The following is a 20,224-nucleotide window of genomic DNA, read 5'->3' as shown; positions in this document are numbered from 1 at the left end:
CTTGTTGGTCTAGTCAAAAGTCATCACAGTAGGGAACTATCTGTAAGACTTGTTATCTCGAAAATAGCCTAATGGCTTCCAACTACTGGTTTTTCAACTAATTAGAAGAGCCAATTTGAGCCAATATGGCGATCGCGCTGGTCTGCGAATCACCCCCTCTTCTCACACTATTTTTGGATCGCCCCCTCTTTACACTCCGGTCGCACGATGTAGGACCAACATGCACTCGGAAGATTAGCACTCACCAAAAGTTCATGATTAGCTCTTGCGGTTATTGTCACCATAGACGCCATGGCTCGTCTATAGATGATACGGAGCAGGTTACCACTGGTAATGGCATAGAACGCGATACTGTAGACTGAAGTAAATAGTCTGCTAGATAAAAAATGCCTACCAACCCAGGTATTTTGGTTATAATTACAATTGATTATGTCCATTAAATTTGCTTAGTGAGTTACTGCACTAATATAATAATGAAGGGTCAGTAAAAGAGTTCCGTATTAATTTGACTCGGCCATCCATGCGGGCGGGTATTCTGGGTACGGATAGTATCTAGCACCTCGAAGGTAGTAGGATATCACGCTTTTACACGTCTCTCATCTAAGCCCTACGGGTGCTTGCCCTGGCTCTCTCGTGCAGCTTGTGTTGGTAGGTATTGTTCCAATATAGATTCGTGCTGCTGGATCGGCCTGCACATCACCGAGTTTGCGGCCAACCAGCGTTCCCTATAATATGTTGTTCTGAGAACGTGAATACTTCTAACATCTCTTGCACTCGCTCTTGTATGACAGCTGACATGCTCACCGTGCTGACTGTGCTGTCTTGACCTGGCAGACCGTACTTCTATATACATGATTCTAATGCAATTTGACCAGTATTATTATGTATGGAAGTGATCAAGCGGTAGATGTTGGAATAGCTGCATCTTTTTGCTATATGGTCCCGATTACAACTTGATCGCGCGACCCTGTGATTATTGAAATGCGGTGACGCGAACGTCGGACGAACTTTGCAAGTTTAAACCACGTGTTTCTCATGATTATGAATCCACGGGCCACGGCTTGCGGGGTAACTGCGCCAGATCGATTGTACAACGTGGATCAAGCCTAGTTCTGGTAGTACTACCTATCTTAGCCAAGTGGAGTAGTTAGACGGGTATTGTTGGCGGAGAGCCTTCAGTGATATCTACGGTCAAAGTCCGACTTATGATTATGACCAATCCTGGCTGATAGTCCGCAAGGGTCGCCTTTCGAAATCGGGGAACCAGATGAGATCGACACCAAACCATGGATCCGTGACCTCAATATACGGAACGCGACCCACCACATAACATTTTGATTCGCCCAATGTATTTTATCCAAAGTGTTGACATCATGTCCATTGCAATTCAATTTCACCCAAGATATAAATTTCCCACACATTCATTGCAGATAAGATGTTTTCATTTTTCCAATTCTAGCCACAGAGCCCAAATTCCCAATTACCTTATCACTCGCTCCAAAGAACAGCATGTCTCCGCCTCAGACTCCGTCTCAAAGTTTGTTAAGCTGCTTGCTGCCTTTGGTTTTCTCGGTATTGATGGAATGCAGAATCCCAACCCCCGCATCACGAAAATTTTGTGGAGAGGATTTTTGAACATCACGGCCATCACCATGATGAAGATAATAAAGACCATCCCGAATCGCAGTCCGAGGCACCACACAAGGAAAGTGAGAAGGATAAGTACAAGGATTGGTATCACAAGGAGGAGGATGAAGAAGCAGAAGGAGAGACATATGGTGGCCTGATGTGAGGTTTTTATCATGTGCCTAAACCGATGATTTGCTCGATCTTATTCCGTATTTGTGATCAATCAAGATGTCTTTCGAGAACTCTTCAATATATGACGTCCGTTTATCAGCAGATAGAGAGACTCTCCGTTGCTTTCCCTGCTTGAACAAAATTTAGTAAAATGATCTTAAAATATCCCCGCTTTGCTTAATGAGCGAAAGCTAAATGTTCTCATGTAAACTAATGCAAAAGCAATAGCCAAATAAGTATGCATCAAATGTAGGGGTAGAGCGGGTCATCAAAGAATGTTGTTTCAAAGCCACTGCTGCATAGGAATGATGATATCCGAGCAACTATCACTGTGAAACTTCTTTTCTCTTATAATATGCAGCGTGCAATAATTTGCTCTTTGAAATGACCCTATATTCGCTCTTTCGCAACAGTCTGACATGAACACCTCCCTCAGCCGTTCACTGATTACTTCTTGAGTGCCAAGCCGACCCAGCAAGGAAAGAGGTGGATCTTAAACTGCAATTCGCATGTCACCACATTCTGGTACCCAGCCTTTATATTGACAGTTTCGCTTTATAAATAGGGGCTATATGGCAGATAAGAATTGTCAGCGAACGTTAGTGAAATTCGACTTCTTCAAGCTGACAAAGCTCGCTACTTGTCCCCAAACAGACTTCTCTGAGCTACAACAAACAGCAGCGAACGACTAGCTGCTCACACATGCACGCCCTCGTGATGGGTGGTCATATATTTTCGAACATTACTGGTAAATACTGAGGTTACTTTTTAGCTGAGATCTCGGGCAGCTCTCCGCGATAGTTATCAACAACCTATAAAGACCGAATGGCTCCAGGAAAACCAGCCCCCGTTGACAAAGTACATTTTGCATCGGAAAGAGAGCGCAGCCAACGGATCACTATTGTGGAATTGATCTCACTAAGTTTAATTAATATACTTTTCTAACTTAATTACTTACATTCATGACTGCATGCTTCAATGTCCGTGCATTGATGACAAAAGCGAATCTGGTGTCCATCCGTCATCTACTAATAGTGAGTTTGAGTATTTGTTGTTTTTCCCAAGGCAGTAAAGCAGATTGAGGAGACATTTCTCGACTCCTTGGCGCGCTTCCAGACTCAAGGTGCCCAGAACCTGCACCAGGTCCATAACATAATTCACCTTGTATTCCCCCTCTGTAGAGAGTCTTCTCAGACATTCATATAGCACAGAGCGCAAGTTATGGACTGAATTCCCCCAAACATGTCTGGAATCCCTTAAAAATATCTCCAATCCATCAAGTGGGTTTGTTCCAGTGGGTGTTGTCGAATCCCCATCTGACAGGAAGGAAATTGACTCCTGTACTAGGACACTTATGGAAAACAAACACGCCAGCATTTCGGCTTCCCACTCTGTGATGTAAGCGTCACAAGAAGAAGAATGGATAGAGAGTTGGAATTGTTGACGCAAAAGTCCGACTGCGTCATGAGTAGAGGGGAATGAAGAAAGCCCTCTTGTGTAGAAAGAACCCATGAAGGTTCTCATGTCTTGAATGAATGATATCAGCCAAAGGCAGCGGACCTTCTGGATGTCAAAAGAGGGGGAATTTTGCATAACGGGGGGTGAGAAAAGAGGGCGAGAAATTCGTTCGAGGTTGTTCGCGGACTCGAGCCATGATGGCCGCGACATTAACGAGACACTGGAAAATTTTCAGTATCGCAGCCTTTCATACTTATCATGATATGCACCTACAGATAAACCACAAGTTCCAACCGCCAATTCTGGTGGAGCGCTTGGACACCACCTTTGGCGTCAATCATTCTCTGTAAGCCATCACGATGGATTTTCCAGTCTTCCACTGTACCCCAGTATCGCTGAGTGAAAAATGGTCAGTCATTATTTCACAGGGACATTCTTCTTGGCTGATACCTCAAACGTGAGCAGACGAACAACAGCAGCAAAAGAGTCATCGCTTAGCTCTTTCTCAGGATCGCTTAACCAAAGGCGTAGTATTCGGACAGCCTCGATCTTATATTTCAAGGCATCAGAAGAATTCGTTCCTCGTCCCGGGGGAGTGCCGGCGTATAGGTGAGATAAATGTGCAGCTGAATGCGCCATGATGCAATTGAAAGAAGAAGAATTTGAAAGGTCCAGTGGGAACCAAACATCCTTCATCGGATTGAATTCGGTGACATCCAAATTTTCGAACATCATAGCTGCATGAGTGCTAATCCCTACAATCCCGTCAGCAAAATTTTCCACAAGCATCGATGCCTTCAATCCTCATACATACAGTGATGCAAAAGTTTCTGATGCTGGCTCGTCAAGTGAACAGGACACGTCTGGAATGGGTCAGGCCTCGAGCTCGACAGCGCACAACTCGTACCGCACAATAGCTGAGCTGGAATGCCGTGATTTTCTTCTTGGTTCTCGATTACGTCGGAGTCCTCATCCTGTTGCATCCCTGAAGAGCTACTCGTCGAGCGCGGAAGCAAGGTTCGAGATGATCTCTTTCGGATATGCTTATTCGCCTCCCTGTGCTGATTTCGCCGCTTCCAGTGCTCCTTCATAGCATGGCTCCGAGCTTCCGATTGTATACCACCCATCACAAATTTGAAATGGGATGTTCCACTTGAGGAGCTGGAGACCGGCAGAGACATTTTTTTTTCTTGGCCATGAACAGGTGCTGTTAAGACAGCGAAGTTGACGGATCGAAATGTGGGGTGGGAGATAAAGATCACATGATAGACTCGCTCTACACGAGAATTCGGGCAGAGTAAGGGATATTCGGACACTGGCTCAGCTGAAACCTTGGCCCACAGGGGTCGGGTCCGAGTATGGTGATACCACAAGGGCTTGTTCGGTAGAAGTTTTGCCTTATGCACCAAGCGCGGTCTAGTCGGTCTCATTCGTCATATTTGTGTGGCTTTCTAAGCCACACCCATGGACCCGACCGCCGCCACACGCTTCGGTCTGTGGTCCATCACCGGTGTACTCGATTTTACGACAATGGTTCGGTAGAGTTATAAAAGGAAAATAAAGATTTTTACACTGCTCGGACCATTGACTATCATTTTAGTGTTGTCATTTTATCATTTTCATAAATAAGAACAGACAATTTCAAATCAAATAGCATTGCCTTCCGGAGACAAAGCCAAGTCTAAAAGCGCAGCAGAAATACCCTTCCTGCAGATCGATCTCACGCGGCCTTAATGGCTGCTTCAGTACGATTTTGCAGTTTCGACCCGAGATCCTTGTTGACACGACTAAAAAGGCCTAGAATTTCAGTGTTAGACTTGCACTGCAATGAACGAATCTTCTTCGAAGGTTTTAGTAGAGTACGTACTATAGACACCTTTGCGCAGTTCAGGGAACTTAACACCCTTCAAGCTGGAGACTAGATTGTCAATAAGCCTATCCTGGTGACCAGGCTCCCGGCCAATGACCTCCCACAATGCTGCGGGCTGGACAAAGTCTGCGTCGGTGATCTCGCTGGTATAGGCCGAAACTTCCCCCGCCCACTTTTCATGGTCGGTGTGCAGGTACAATGCTGCGGGATTTGTTTCTTTCACTTCCTGATAGAACTTGGTGGGCTTAATCGAGGAGCCAACATAGTTAGGGTCCCCACCATAGTTGTCGCCAAATTGCATCTTTCCGTCCCTCTGGAAAGGACAGTAGACTTGAGACTTGGCTGCGTTGGTAGGGAGCTGCTGGTAGTTCACCCCGAGTCGGTATCGGGCCGCGTCAGGATATGCGAAAAGTCGGGCTTGCAGAACTTATATTAAGTCAGTATCATGAAGCTTGGGAAAATTAATCAATGGAATCTTCCGACTTACCTGGATCAGCCGACGCAGCGAACCCCGGAACCATTGTCGATGGCGAAAATGCCGCTTGCTCAATATCTGCGAAATAGTTTCGCGGCTATTCGAGGTCAGCCACTACACTGAGTATATGAGAATGATTATGAAGACTCACATTGCGGTTCATAGTAAGACGACCAATTTTCTGCAGAGGAAAATCCTTGTGCGACCAGACTTTGGTCATATCAAAGATATTCCATTTGTAATTTTCGGCCTCTTCGGGGCTCATCAGCTGAACGTAGACATTCCAAATAGGGTAGTCACCTCTCTCGATGGCCTCAAACATGTCCTGAATCATGTAGTCTGGGTTCTCTCCGGCGATCTTAGTAGCCTCCGCGCTGCTGAAATTTTGTACCCCTTGCTGCGTTTTCACGTGGATTTTGGCGTATTTGAACGAGCCATCCTGAATGTAATCTTAGTGAAAAAATCTTGAGCATGTAGCAACCATAGCTTACCGCTTTCGTGAACTTATATGTATGTCCACTGTACGCGTTCATGTAACGAACGGATTTGGGTGTGCCACGGTCGCTGAAAAGGACTAGAAGTTGATGTATGCCTTCCGGGTTGCCGACGTGGAAGCTGAAATGAATTAGAGTCCGAATCACGAAGTGGAGCCCGAGGAAGAAACATACTCCCAAAACTGCGATTCTAATTAGATTCGTTTATCACCGGCTAAAAGCAGGAGGACTTACCATGTTTGCGTCGGGAAGATGGGATTGGGGGTGCCTCTTGTGGGATCGGTTCATTGAGGGGAACTTGATCGGATCGCGAATGAAAAAGACAGGCTAAGGTGGCAATAAAAGTTAGCCGAAGCATTATAGTATAAGGTGATTAGCGATCGAGCATACCGTGTTGTTGAAAACCCAATCGAGGTTTCCCTCGTCCGTGTAAAGCTTCATTGACCACCCGTGCACATCGCGAGAAGTATCAGCAGATCCAGACTCAGGCCCGACCGTTGACACGCGCTGAAGCACTGGTGTTTTCTTTCCGGCCTTGAGGAAGCTGGCACAGGTAAAGTCGGAGCAATCACGGGTGGCTTCGAACTCGCCATAACATCTACAGAGGGTCAACTTGAGCAAGTTTCAGGGGGATCTTAACAGCTTACCCAACAGCTTTGGCATGAACCACTCTATTCGAGATTTAACATCAGTATACTGCAGGGACATCAAAATTAACCGATTGGTTGCACAGACACTTACCGCTCCGGAATTCTCTCGCGAGAGAAATGAGCCAAGGTCTCAATAAGCTGAGTATCCTGAAGCAACCCAAGCCCGCCACCCTGTCTGCCCCGCATCAGAACGGCCGCGCTGTTGCTTGCAAAAGGGCAGCCTGTACACAGTCAGCTTTGAGGACATCTTCAAGATTAAAATAGGTTCTGTACCTTCAGCCAAAGTGTAGTATTTGTTGTCGCCCATGCTGGATGGTAATATGGCAATTGGATGATGGTGATAGGAATAATGAAAGAGACGTGCAAATCGCAATTGCTGATTCGGACTCGCCGAGAGGTGCAGTTTATATAGTCTTAAGCTTGGGGAAAGCTCATCTCGCAGTCCTTAGTTTTAGATGGATTTGCATTGGCTGTTAGTATTACCCTTACAGTCATTGGAACATTGGAACTCGATAACAGAAAGGATCCACCGTCAATGACCCCTCGCTGACATTACCCTATACCACTATCTCTCCGCACGAGGTGACGCACGTATGCAGTCCTAGTCCCCAATGGCCAAGACCCAAAGCTGATGTAAGAAGCAGACCGAGACTACTATCTACCCGAAAGGTTCGGTACTCTGAGGGCGGACCCCTGATTGGCTGATTACCACTACCTAATCTGGTTAGTGCAGAAATGCGCTGAACTCGGACCCACGTTCTTGAGGTCTAACCTTGTTGGAGCTCAACTGCTACACTTATGGAGTACCTTATGGGGCTTCAACCGGCCGAATCAACACCGGGGCTATGATCGGTGCCAGCTGGCAGGACTCGGAATGTGGGGCCTGACAATAGTAGTTTGAAGCAGAAACTAGGTGCAGCTTTTTTGCAGGGCATTCATCTCAATTGCAGGATCCACTTGCATGAGAACAAAGATGATCGGATAGAAAATACTGCTTCGAGATATATTGAGCTCAGCGTCGGGCTTCTGCTAATTGACTACCTGTACTGAAAGTATTTCCCTGGCCGGCTGGTACTGGCAAACTATACTACATTTATTATACGGTTATCAGCCTCGAGGAAGTCCTGTTGTCTTGAGGTGTGCGACACGGCTGAGAGTGCCATTCATCGGACTCGCATTATGTGAGAATAATATGCATGCACCCTGATGAGGAAAGAGGACGAGACCAATGGAAAAGTGATAGACGAGTTTGATCCCTAGATTCGTTGAGCTACTGCTTTGCTGCCTGCATCCAAGTCAATGACGTCCACCGAGGGGCTAGAAAGTGGATTACGAGTCTTACATCCTGCATGGAGTATAGTCGCTTTCAGAAAGCCCACCCAATCACTCGTGAAGGGCTTTTATAGCTCGTATTCACGAATTGAGCAAGTCCCATTTACTGCCGGTCATCCCAAATAGACTGCGGCACGGCCCTCGTGAAGGCCCAAGGTCTGGTACCTTTACCCCTTTCTTAGCCTGCATTGTGATTAAGGATCACTGCAGGGACTTTATTGGGGGTATATCATGAGGTTTGTGCATAACGAGAAGGCGGGGCAACGAAATAGGAATCTTTGCCGGTGTTCCCGAGCGATATTGCACAGCTGAACGTTTCACCTCTCGGCCGCTGTGGAGAGTGGATATGCAATATACTTTGCCCTTTCACAGTCGGCTCCGAAAATCTGCTACTGTTAGTGTGTAGAGTCATAAAGCTTACGTCTTCCATTACCAGTGCTTGAATCCAATAGAAGACAAGTGATAATGCTCGTGGTATCTATTATCGGAGACATAACAAGTCTTGCTTATCACAGAATGGACTAGAGATGGTAGTCTGGTCCACCGGAAGCGAACTAAATTTCCGCCGACACTAGTGCCTAAGCTGGTGACCTTACTGGCGAACTAGTAATACCCGATTGGTGTGAGTATGCACCCACGTCGTGTTGACGTGGAGCGATTTATCTCCACCAGCATACAATACGCGGGACTTTCACCCCAATAGATCGGTGGTCTGATATCAGATTCATCTATTTGAGCTTTGGAAAGATCCCAAGGTGAGGAATTGGCTATCTTGACTACCCCAATTAGTCTGATTGCGTTTCCTCTAGGTGGGGTTCGTTCTGAACATCCCTCAAGGCAACCATGAAGGGCCCAATAACGATACTAAAATCCTGATCACCACTGTATACCATTTTTTATTGGCTTGATAGTTATTCCATAATCAGCTTCACAAAACGTAATAATGTGTTTGCCATTTCATGTCTTATCAACCGAGCGGGCTCATGAACCCCACCAAGAACTCTATGCACCAGCGCGATGAATGATGAGCGAAATTTCAGAGAAACAGCTCTAGCATAAAGGGTGGGATATTTCTCCTACACCAAACCAGCATATTTCTTATCATCTCCCTCAATCACAAATTTCATCAATCTTCATCATGACTGTCCAAGACGGTGCTCGTTTTGATTTCATTGTCGTTGGAGGTGGCACGGCAGGCAACATTGTTGCTTGCCGTCTCGCAGAAAACCCCAATGCCAGAATCCTGGTCCTTGAAGCTGGTATTGGCAGCTCTAAGGATAACGAAGACATCCGAACACCCGCAATGGCAATGGAAATCCGAGGTAGCCAGTACGATTGGGCCTACAAGACGACCATGGTCAAGCGTCCTGACTACGAGCGTGTTGAGAAGCCCAACACTCGTGGAAAGGCCCTTGGTGGTAGTTCATCCCTGAACTATTTCTCCTGGGTGCCTGGTTCTAAGGGTACTTTCGACATGTGGGAGAAATACGGCGGGAAAGAGTGGACCTGGGATCCTCTTGTTCCCTACCTTCGCAAGAGTGTGACTTATCACGACGACGCTGGCTTGTATTCGCCGGACCTCAAGAAGATCGGAGGCGGTGGTCCGATCCCAATCGCCCATGCCGAGCTTCTCCCTGAGATGAAGGGTTTCCGTGAGCTGCTTACTCAAGCCTGGAAATCTACCGGTGAACCTGTCACTGAGAACATCTTCGATGGAACAATGCGTGGCCTGGCACACAGTGTCAACACTATCTATAAGGGTCGGCGCTCGGGTAGTTTCCTTGCGGTTGCGGATAAGTCGAACATCACAATTCTACCTGAGGTTCACTCGAAGCGCCTTATCATCGACGAGGCCGATCGCTCGGCTAAGGGTGTGACAGTGATCACCGGATCTGGGCAAGAGCTTAGCTTCTATGCCACACGTGAAGTTATCGTCTCTCAGGGCGTTTTCGAAACTCCGAAGCTGCTGATGCTTAGCGGTATCGGACCGGCCCCTGAGCTAAACAAACATGGAATCCCCGTGATTGTCGACTCACGCCACGTCGGTCAGCACCTTATGGATCACCCAGGTGTTCCGTTCGTCCTTCGTCTAAAGGATGATTTCTCAATGGATAGCCACGTCTTACGGAAAGGTGCTCTCCATGACCAGGCTTTGTCGGCTTACGCCAAGAGTCATGCTGGTCCTATGGCATCACCCTTCCTAGAGATGATCGGTTTCCCTCGTATCGACAAATACTTAGAGAAATCTCCAGAGTACCGCGAAGCAAAGGCTGCTAACGGTGGTCTGGATCCCTTCTGCCCATATGGTCAACCTCATTTCGAGCTTGATTTTATCCCTCTATTTGGCAGTGCCTTCCAGTGGCACTTCCCCCACCCTAACAAGGGTAGCTATATGACGGTAATGGTAGACCTCGTTCGTCCCGTCTCCGAGGACGGTGAGGTCACGCTTAATAGCGCGGATCCCCTAGTGCAAGCCAACATCAACTTGAACTATTTCAACAACGACCTTGACATCATTGCCGTTCGTGAAGGTATCAGGTACGCTTACGATGTACTCAAGAATGGCGACGGCTTCAAGGATATTGTTGAGGACGAATACCCTTGGGATATGCCGCTGGACGATGATGTAGCGATGAAGCGAACCGTGTTGGATCGTTCGCAGACTTCTTTCCACCCCTGTGGTACCGCCCGTCTGTCCAAGGATATCCAGCAGGGTGTTGTTGATCCTAATCTCAAGGTGCACGGTATCAAGAATCTCCGTGTTATCGACGCATCTGTCATTCCTGTTATTCCCGACTGCCGCATCCAGAACTCGGTCTACATGGTGGCTGAGAAGGGTGCTGATGCTATCAAGCGTGATCACTCAGACTACTACAACTAGTTTGGGACTATTTGGGGCCCAAACATTCAAAGTAGGGGGGCGCTTGAATCTTCCAAGGAAGAACAGCTGTTCACGGCAACTTATGCGGTTCCCGAATGGTTGATGGGTTTGTTGGCTTGTTTGTATGCCGTGCACTAAGATGAGCGCACTTCATTTCTTTGCTTTTCAAGAAATCTCATTTTAAGGACGCTCAAGTTTTATTCCATCCATCAGAAAGCCCAGTACATTTTAAATTCTAAGCACGACAATGTAGATGTTCCCGAGATTTATGTGGGCATGGACTTGGGATATTCATCAGTATATACTATAAAAGAATTTCAACGTTTGTAAACCATGCCCAGCATACCAGTGCACTAAAAGCTGATATCGCAATATTATATGGCAGGAAAGCACCCCGGCCTTACTACCTAATATAAAGTAACAGAGGGGTCTCGCACGGGTTGTATCTCAGCAATAAATTGGCGATTTCGAGCTACAAGTATATATCTGTAACTCAACCACTTATAGAAATTGATTATCTACTACGTGTTTTGCGGTGGCCCGCTGGCTTGGGTGGCCCGCTCGCTTGTGAAAGACAATGAGTTACTGTGTGGCTTATCTAAACAATATCGTGATAACCTTCCAAGGTTTCTCCAGCCTGTTGTTCTACGGGCAGGTCCCGCAGCATAACTATAGAAGTGTTCTCAGGCGCTTGTCCGCCTGTCCTCAGGCCCTCATACGGGCCTTCTATAGACATGTCGTACCATTATTACCTAGTAGCATTGAAAATGGGCACTAAGTTTAGTTATTGCTAAGAGATACAATTTGATTCAGGATTGCGGGGTTCGTGAAGAACCATCTGGACGATGAATATAGTATGTGTCATGTCGATCGATATGATGTATTTACGGTATGTTACATGGTACGTTACACGGTACGTACACGGTACGTACACGGTTCGTTGCGAGGTGGGTCTCATGCTTCAGTATTGTTGAGAGATACAAGTTGATGTACGATTGTGGGGTTCATCAAGATCCATATAGACGATGGATCTAGTATTTCTAGTGTCGATCGATACGGTGTATTTACGATACATTCCACGGTTCGTCGCATGTGAGGTGGATCTCGTACCCTTCAGCTAAGATGGGCATGTTGCCAGTCTAATTAAGGAATGGTCTTCAATTGCCCGATCAGCTGAATTAATAGTCATTTTTAGTCGGCTGTAGTTCTTTGAACCTTAGCGTTTTCTTCTCAGAGCACTTGCTACGCGTTCTTAACATAATTGCCAGAACTTCACGCATCCCGAAGAGGTCACAATGACACAAACAAGGAACAAGCGCGTGCAGAGGTTCCCCAATGACCCAATATTCAATCAACTGGCCTCTCTTGCGGCACAAGTCAAGCGACCGATTATCCACGACCCAACTGGCCTTGAGTTTACTTACAATCGACTCTTGAACGATGTTTCACGGCTGCGCGCTACCTTGAGAGAGAGTCTGCCGCCCTCTTCCTTTGACGAGCAAGGAATTATCAATCAGGAGCGCCCATACGTTTGTATCCTAGCTGATGCCGATTACAATTTCATCGTTTCTTTTATTACCATTCTGGCCATGGGAGGAGTCGTTGTGCCTTTGGGTAAGTTGGCTCATGAGAAATGCAGATTGATCGAGAGGATACTAACGTGTCCATGTTTATTCTAGCGTCTGGTGTCCTTCCCGAAGAGGCCAAGTATTTCTTTCAGAAGACGAAGTCCAGTATCTTGCTCGCGTCGGAAAATCGCATCACGCAATCGGTTGCCATCAAGGAATACATCTTTGAACAAGCAAGCACCGATATAGCAGTTGTTCAGATTCCTCAGACCGAGGAAAATCTTCAAAATTTTGAGATTGCAACTGATGATCACTTGACATTCACTCCCGAGCAGCCAGCAGTAGTCATCTTCACTTCTGGAACAACTGGCCGGCCCAAGGGTGTTGTGTTTCCTCGTCGCAGGTACCAATATCCGTCCAGTACCGATTACAATAGGGTTGTTATATCTTATCGCCCACCGCATTGGGTTGGCGGCTTAAGGTCGTTGATTCAGCCTGTCCTCCAAGGTCATGCGGTACATATTCTTCCAAACAGACCTGGACCGGATGTCTTCTGGGAGTACTTTCGCAAGGTCCCGTTCACTCATATGTCTTTGAATCCGACAAGCCTCAGAGAGCTCCGAGACTACTTCGAAAACAACCTCAGTCATCTTCCCCAGGAGGACTTGAACCAATACCTGCAAAATCTTAGGAATCTGAATGATATTGCCAGCTCTGGTGCTATGATTGAAGATAGTACTCTCCAGTTTTGGCGCGATATTCTAGGAAAGAATATCATTAACAATTCCTACGCACTAACGGAGACGGGACCTGTGACGAAAACGCAGACTGGCTCCACACTGAAGGTTAGTAGTCAACTCTTGAAGTAATCTGGCTTCTCTAATCATTGCATATTTAGTACTCAGTTGGTGTACCTTGGCCTTGGGTCTCCCTGAAGTTATCCGACGGGGACTATGGAGAAGCTTTAGTAAAGACTCACCTGTCATTCTCCGAGTGAGACCCCCAATCGATATACGGAATTATTGTTCATCTGGCTGACTGTTATCTACCAGGTACCTGGATGACGAAGAGGCGACCAAGCGTGCTTTCGACGAGGAGGGATACTTCCGAACTGGAGACATTTTGCGCCGCGTTGGAGACCAATATGTCTTCGAAGGGCGGGTCTCAACTGATTGTAAGGCGTGCTTGTAGCTTTACTAGATTCAAGCTAACTGGCTTTTTCATCAGTTGTTCTATTTTACGGGTACCGCATCCCTATAGTCGAGCTTGAAGGAAGTCTCATTGATCTCCCTTACATCAAAGAGGCGTATGTGATCGGGGCTCCAGATCACGAAGCAAAAGAACTTGCAGCAGCTATTGTTCGACTCAAGTCTTGTTCTGACAACGGAGAGGCAATTACTTTGAAGAAGATTCGCAAGGACCTATCCGCAACCCTGGCCACTCACAAATTGCCAGCGCTTCTGAGGATTCTTCAAGATAGCGAAGAAATCCCACGGACAGCGGGCGGCAAGTCTATCAAACCAGGACTGCTACAGAAGTTTTTTGGCATCGAAAACATTATCCCTAAAGGGTATTCATGGCCCCATACAGCATTCTGGGGCAATGGGATCGAGCAGGGCCTCAGACAGACGCGACCATGGGATTGGTGCGGGTTACAGCGCAGTGATTAATGATTCTCCTTGTACTGTTCAAAAGATGGCCTCGACAGATTCCCCCAGGACCCACTGGAGCTGTGTCACTGCGTTGCGTAGACCTAGGTCTCATTTACCTGCCAAGAATATACCATCTACTAGCGCTATTAATCGCTAAATTCTTTCTCTTTGCATTCTGATGGAAGCAAGCTGATAATCTGGTTCGTATTACAATTTTCCTTGAAGCTTTTCCAATGATCAAGTCTTCTAGAGTTTGCTTATTTACCTATCATGAACTCCCTTTTACCACTCTACCTGCACCGATCCATGCTGGAATCCGATCAAAATTTGAATAATATCATCGGCAAAGCCCCACTGTAGACTTTAAAAGGGAACTCTTCCGTTCTTCATTATTTAGCTAAGTTCCTAGCCTTCAATACAAAGTTCAAATCAACTGCACTTTCCCAAAACTCTACGCCCGGGACAGCGTAAGTACTTTTTGGATCACTTGACTTCTGAAAAAACGTCTCCCGCATCTTGTTCTTCAAGGGCTTACCGGAAGCAGTGACGGGGGTTCCTTCTTCACTTTTCAGAATTCGCAGAAGTGCTGGTAGTTTGTAAATCTCTGTGGTTGAAGAGAGATCCTGACGTATTTTCTGAAGATTAACCTCCAAGGCATCTTTTTGGTCAAGGCCCATAGTCTGAAGGCGAACGACCGCTGCAACAAGTTCTCTGACTTCATAATTCATGACTGGCAGAACATGGGCTTCAGATATGTACGGAAGGCTGTTCAAACGCTGTTCAAGCTCAATGACCGATATGGTAAAGGACGAATACCGAATCCCTGGCCAGTTGTTAGTAAGAGGGTGAGTCGTAAAACAGGAGCTTCTCACAATCGCATGACGCTCTGCCTTCGTAAAAGTATTGGTTTCCGACCTGACGAACTATGTCACCTGTTTTGTAGAACCCTTCATTATCGAACGCAGATTTCGTGGCTTCCTCGTCGCCCAAATAACTACATACCATGTCAGAAGGCAATTACAACAGGTGGTGTAAGGTCTATCTAGCCTTACTGTGTGAACATTCCATGAACTTTGATGCAAAGCTCGCCAATATCTCCTCCAGATACCTTGACTTCAGCACCTCTGATTGGCTCGCCCATCAAACGCTGACACTATTATTAGTAAAGTAGAAACCTTCTTCATGCTAAGGGATACGAACATCGATGAAGGGCGTACCAAGTGGTACAGTGATGGTCGGTCCTCCTAGTTCAGTCGTAGAAAAGGCGGGAACAATTGGCATATTTGTGAGTTTCCTCCAAAATTTAGCCGTATCGGGGTTCAGAATAGAGCCAGCAGTAATGACCAAGCGTAGTCTGGATATTCCAGACACATAAGCTGCACACTCTTCTGATGGCAGGTGTGAAATGGTAGTGAGATAATGGTCTTGAAGAGCCTTCAAGGCAATAGGTGTAATCGACGAAGAAGTGATATTGCTTTCCTTGAACGCCTCCCAGATGTGCGACACACCACTGCCATGCCTGAGAAAACGTACACCCCCTCCTTGCAGGACATTGGTGATAGGAAGGATTACGCTTCCTATATAGTTTAGGGGCCGGAACCCTAAAAATAATCCCGTGGGATCTTGCTGGCCTTGGAAAAAGAATCTTTCACGAGGAAGGGCAACGCCTTTGGGCCGTCCAGTACTGCCTGATGTAAAGAGCACTAATAAAGTGTCACTCTTGGGAATTGTTATACTGTCGTCAATTTCCATCGTCGTATGCGAACTTGAGCCCGCCCGTTCGATGGGGAGTATTTGAAGCCGTCGCCCAGCCGCATTCATATGGTCTTCAATTGCAGTGGCTTGAGTAGCTACGTTAGGCTCTGAAAGACAGAATGTTATATCTGTCTTGTCTAAAGCCCAGGCAGTCATTGTCAAAGGCCCAGTGATTGCTGGCAGCTAGTTGTCAGAGTCGTATCTTCCCAAAAGGGGTTTACTCACGCAAAGGCACAAATTTCCCCCCAATTGCTGCAACGGCAAGAAATCCAACAAGGAAGTAATATCCGCTCGCCGCTATAGATGCTATGGGCGTGGCATCGGACCCCAAAATTCCCCTGCCATCAAACCAGTGATGGGGAAGCTGCTCTCGCAAGACTTGGCGAAGATGTATTATGTCACCTAGAAGGCCTTTGTACCCTTCGTGGATGCCATAATCATCATGAATAATCACATTCGAGATGTTGCGACTGAGGCTGGCGAGTTGGGTGAATATGGGGTCGTTGGGAAAGCTTAAATTTGGGGAATCCATGCTCTGATTATCAAGGCCACCTTTGTTGGCAAGATTGAGATGTGCCCGAGACAAAATAGCAGTCACGGCAAGAAGATATTCTTAGATCTACGGACGGCCGGGGCTCTCAAAGAGAGAGGAAAGGCGTGTTTGACAAGAACACTGTAATTTATGTACGACATTGTATGAAAATTCAAGGTTCCCGATCATCTGAACTATTCTTCACCGACAGTAGTCCAGGCCTCCGAAGATAGAAATGATCTACCCGAGTACGATCCCAGCTCCACATTCTACTTGGTTGTCTCGAAGCTATGTGTATCTGCGGAAATTTGGCAGTACACGTGGTATACGATGAGTTTGGGCCCCCCAGCCTGGGTATTTATATAGAATTTTGCTACCCTTTTCGGCAGCCAAAGCACCATATATCATATCATGGATGTTGATAGAAACGGCACTAGCCTGTGCAAGCTAGGAGCTATTTGGAGACTTTGTAAATCTCGTGAAATAACAGAAATCGCGTGTTGTGATCGTGTTGTCTATCAGCGTGTTTAAGAGCGATCAGCTAAATAAGGTGGGTACTTGAAGGCGGTCGGGGGCGGTTCTCAAACTCAACATACGGCACTGTAACAAGTACATGTACTGTTTGTGGGGCCTCGGGAACCAAATAACAACACAATAGGCACCGGTGGGTCATAAATACACACGTGCAGAAAACACAGCGATCAGATATAATTCAGGCTCTAATTTGCTACATGTGGTAGGTCTAAGCCTACGACAAGTACACCTATACAGTATATTTTCCATTGACTCTCGTCCACCTCCAGGGCTGAATCGTACTCCATGACAATAATATTAGAACAGCGCACTCAAAAGATTTCGCACTTGTTGTGGATCCTTCTTCGCAATTTGAGCTGCCTCGAAGTTTTTCACGAACAGGTAGTGCTGCAAAATCTCACTATTCATTATCGTGCCCAACTCTGAGGATGATATTTCCAACTGCTGCAGCGCTTCTTCCAAGGTTCTTGGAAGATCAGAGTTCGGCGCCGTAGCCTTTGTTTCAGAGCAATCAGTGTCCATGCAGTGACGCACAGGAAGCGCCGTGTCGGGCCATGTTAACCGCTGCTGCTGCTCAATGCCCAAGAGGCCAGATCCCAGTATCGCTGCCAAGGCCAGATACATATTGGCAGTCGCATCAACGCATCTCACTTCCCAATGGCCAGGGCGTATCTTTCGAATAGGAACCTCGCGGTTTTCAGTCCCCCACGCAACCCTGTTGCCACCAAGATACGGTTGCGCGCGCTCATATGAGAGGTCATAGGGCATGCACGTCGCGCATAAGGATGGAAGGCGATGCAGAATTCCAGCAAGGAACTCTCGCTCATGTGTGACATCGGAGATAGAAATATGGGTATGTTGCCCAGTAGCCTGGCGCCGGGCTGCAAAAGGCTTAGGCGCCATGGTTACCACAAGCCCATGGCGACCAATCATTGTTTTGAGCGTATCGTGAACCAAAATCAGTTCATCGACCGCCTCCAGAGGCGAGCGTGGTCCTAATGATAGCTCATACTGACCGCGCCGACCTTCAGTCTGCACAGCCTCAATGTCAACGCCATGGTCAAGTAGCTCGATGATGACCTCTTCGATGTATGAGAAGATTGGATCCCGCAAGCCGTCAATCGCGTAACGCCCTAGTCCCTCCGCAGCTGGCATCAAGTCATAACCATCTCCATCAATTGTGGAAGAGGTGGAAGAAACACGTCGTAGAACTTCGAACTCAACTTCGAAACCCACCTTGAACTCAATGCCAAAACGCTCAGCAGCAGTCTTCATGACATTGGCCAGGGCAAGGCGTGGGCAGAGGTCTAGGTTAGGCAGTAGACGCGATGGCGTGTTGCCAATCACACCACACATAACAGTGGCATAATGTGGCTGTGCGGGCGTCAGACGCAACGATGCCCAGTCAGGGATCAAATAATGACTACCCGTTGGATCCAGGCCAGGGACAAGGTTGTTGTCGACGATACAGTGAAAGGCAATTGGAGGTGTATGGACAGGTTTAAGTGCTTTCGTCAGGGCCAGCAAGCGTTTGGGCATGATGATACGGGCGCGCACTATTCCAGAATGGTCCTGCCATTGCAAACGAATGAATCTCACAAGAGGATGAGCCACGATAAAGTCATGTAGATGTTTACCCGGACTTTCATCCACCGATTGGGAACCGAAAAGGGCAGTGTATTTGGCGAGCGATGGGTAATTCATGGTCTCTTAAAGTTCAAACCTCGCTCAAACAATTTGGGAATGAAAGAGAGGCAGGCTAGCAGCTCTGGCACAATTTATGCGTCATCACACATGATTCACCGCCGTCAGATCTGCGTGGTATACACTTTAAATAATTTCAAGGGTGACATGTGCCTTGTTTGATAAAATAATGTGGATGCGTAAACTAATTCCTCCGAATGACCCATTGTGGATCGCACTCCTTGTAATTTATGACAGTTTGTGTATCTCGATCTGTAGTGGGAAACTTCAATACGTTCAACATCAATTCGCACGTCTCTAACCACACCTATAATATAGTATGCTATACTAGAGTAGGGTATGAGAATTGCATATTTTTATCTAAAGCCGTCATACAAAGGTTACGACAAGCTGGGCTATTTAATGTTGTATTTGTATCTAAATACCAGGGGCATGCATGTTCATACATTAATTACGGCTCCACTTGTTTGGGTCGGGAGCTTGAGGATCTACAGCTGCTCGGCGTCGGAATTTTAGTATCATCGAAAAATTTCAGAGTGGCCAAATTTGGCTGTCAGGTCTCTGGTTGTTCTGACACAAGTATTGCTAAAAGGTTGCTGATCCTTCTTGACATCGAATAGGATACCTACACATGTTGTCGCACGGGGATCTGGTTCGCCAAGACACCACTTGCCGGGCTATGCATAGGCAGCCTTAAATGGGACGATCTCCGGAGAGTTCGAGCTGAGCTTTGCGCTAGTATCTTGCCGATCTTTGGTGATCCAAGACCTTAGACTGCGGGCCTGCTGGAGGGTGGGGTTGAAGAAATTTATTCGGATTCTCGACGCCTACTTAGTTCTACTTGATTACGGAAGATGATAGTGCTGAACAGTCTGGGACTTGTTCCACGTGTCTTGAAGAAACCGTCAGTCACCTATGTAAAGAAACTTTTTATAGTTGAGCCGGGTGTAATTTGTTTCCAATTTTTGGAGATTGAACCTTTAAAGGATGATACCAAGCCATACAAGAATACAATAGCCCATAGCCAAGATATCTGAGTGTTCAGGGCCACATCTCGTGTATGCTACTGGGAAATGGGTTAAGTGGAGCCGAGATATTGGCGCTCCAATTATGCGTACTTTACGTATTAGTGGGAGCAGCTCAAACTTTTACGCCTTGTTGTTTGATCGGTGGATTTGGTCTGGATCATGGTGGCTGGATGGAAAATTATATCCAGATCCACTACCAAGAGTTGGCACAAATTATGGATCGATAGTGACCAATGAGAAAAGGAGGAACAATATCTGCGGACTAGGGACAAGCCACTTTGCATCCATACACTACTCTTTTAGGAGAAGAACGTCATTATGTGGGCCGGAATCTTCGCCACAAGAGAATTCTGGTCCGCGATGTGACATCCCCAATCCCGAGTATGATCTACAGTACTGTAGCGACATGGCTGTAAGACTCAAGGCACTCAGCTGCCACGTGCTGTCGACGATCTACATCAGGCCGTTGACACGGTCGTATAGCGTTAAAA

General features: G+C 46.8%; 7 protein-coding genes across 7 annotated transcripts; 3 read left to right on the top strand and 4 right to left on the bottom strand.

The window, feature by feature from the left end:
* Nucleotides 1-1,509: 1,509 nt before the first annotated feature.
* N7503_003508 (uncharacterized protein) lies at nucleotides 1,510-1,792 on the top strand (the record flags this gene model as incomplete). Its single annotated transcript, XM_057063055.1, has 2 exons — nucleotides 1,510-1,537; nucleotides 1,590-1,792. 2 exons carry the CDS (start codon nucleotides 1,510-1,512, stop codon nucleotides 1,790-1,792), a joined length of 231 nt encoding a protein of 76 aa, XP_056923970.1.
* Nucleotides 1,793-3,527: 1,735 nt separating this feature from the next.
* Nucleotides 3,528-4,439, bottom strand: N7503_003507 (uncharacterized protein; the record flags this gene model as incomplete). Its single annotated transcript, XM_057063054.1, has 3 exons — nucleotides 3,528-3,653; nucleotides 3,709-4,013; nucleotides 4,073-4,439. 3 exons carry the CDS (start codon nucleotides 4,437-4,439, stop codon nucleotides 3,528-3,530), a joined length of 798 nt encoding a protein of 265 aa, XP_056923969.1.
* A 539-nt stretch (nucleotides 4,440-4,978) lies between these two features.
* On the bottom strand, nucleotides 4,979-7,054 carry N7503_003506 (catalase; the record flags this gene model as incomplete). Its single annotated transcript, XM_057063053.1, has 11 exons — nucleotides 4,979-5,055; nucleotides 5,126-5,554; nucleotides 5,616-5,700; nucleotides 5,755-6,042; nucleotides 6,095-6,218; nucleotides 6,272-6,279; nucleotides 6,332-6,424; nucleotides 6,488-6,695; nucleotides 6,745-6,768; nucleotides 6,839-6,968; nucleotides 7,021-7,054. 11 exons carry the CDS (start codon nucleotides 7,052-7,054, stop codon nucleotides 4,979-4,981), a joined length of 1,500 nt encoding a protein of 499 aa, XP_056923968.1.
* Nucleotides 7,055-9,217: 2,163 nt separating this feature from the next.
* On the top strand, nucleotides 9,218-10,960 carry N7503_003505 (GMC family oxidoreductase; the record flags this gene model as incomplete). The annotated part of the gene is made up of 1 exon (XM_057063052.1): nucleotides 9,218-10,960. One exon carries the CDS (start codon nucleotides 9,218-9,220, stop codon nucleotides 10,958-10,960), a length of 1,743 nt encoding a protein of 580 aa, XP_056923967.1.
* Nucleotides 10,961-12,255: 1,295 nt separating this feature from the next.
* On the top strand, nucleotides 12,256-14,198 carry N7503_003504 (class I adenylate-forming enzyme family protein; the record flags this gene model as incomplete). The annotated part of the gene is made up of 5 exons (XM_057063051.1): nucleotides 12,256-12,574; nucleotides 12,640-13,373; nucleotides 13,427-13,521; nucleotides 13,581-13,702; nucleotides 13,756-14,198. The coding sequence occupies 5 exons, from the start codon at nucleotides 12,256-12,258 to the stop codon at nucleotides 14,196-14,198; spliced, it is 1,713 nt and encodes a 570-aa protein (XP_056923966.1).
* Nucleotides 14,199-14,569: 371 nt separating this feature from the next.
* N7503_003503 (class I adenylate-forming enzyme family protein) lies at nucleotides 14,570-16,467 on the bottom strand (the record flags this gene model as incomplete). The annotated part of the gene is made up of 5 exons (XM_057063050.1): nucleotides 14,570-15,003; nucleotides 15,053-15,174; nucleotides 15,233-15,327; nucleotides 15,381-16,111; nucleotides 16,161-16,467. 5 exons carry the CDS (start codon nucleotides 16,465-16,467, stop codon nucleotides 14,570-14,572), a joined length of 1,689 nt encoding a protein of 562 aa, XP_056923965.1.
* An 831-nt stretch (nucleotides 16,468-17,298) lies between these two features.
* N7503_003502 (protein fluG) lies at nucleotides 17,299-18,705 on the bottom strand (the record flags this gene model as incomplete). The annotated part of the gene is made up of 1 exon (XM_057063049.1): nucleotides 17,299-18,705. The coding sequence occupies one exon, from the start codon at nucleotides 18,703-18,705 to the stop codon at nucleotides 17,299-17,301; it is 1,407 nt and encodes a 468-aa protein (XP_056923964.1).
* Nucleotides 18,706-20,224: the final 1,519 nt, after the last annotated feature.

This window comes from Penicillium pulvis (assembly GCF_028828015.1).
Source record: "Penicillium pulvis strain IBT 33274 chromosome Unknown contig_1_segment0_segment0, whole genome shotgun sequence".
Lineage (NCBI taxonomy): Eukaryota > Fungi > Ascomycota > Eurotiomycetes > Eurotiales > Aspergillaceae > Penicillium > Penicillium pulvis.
The sequence above is the reverse complement of the archived record's forward strand: the minus strand, read 5'-3'. Positions and strand labels throughout refer to the sequence as shown.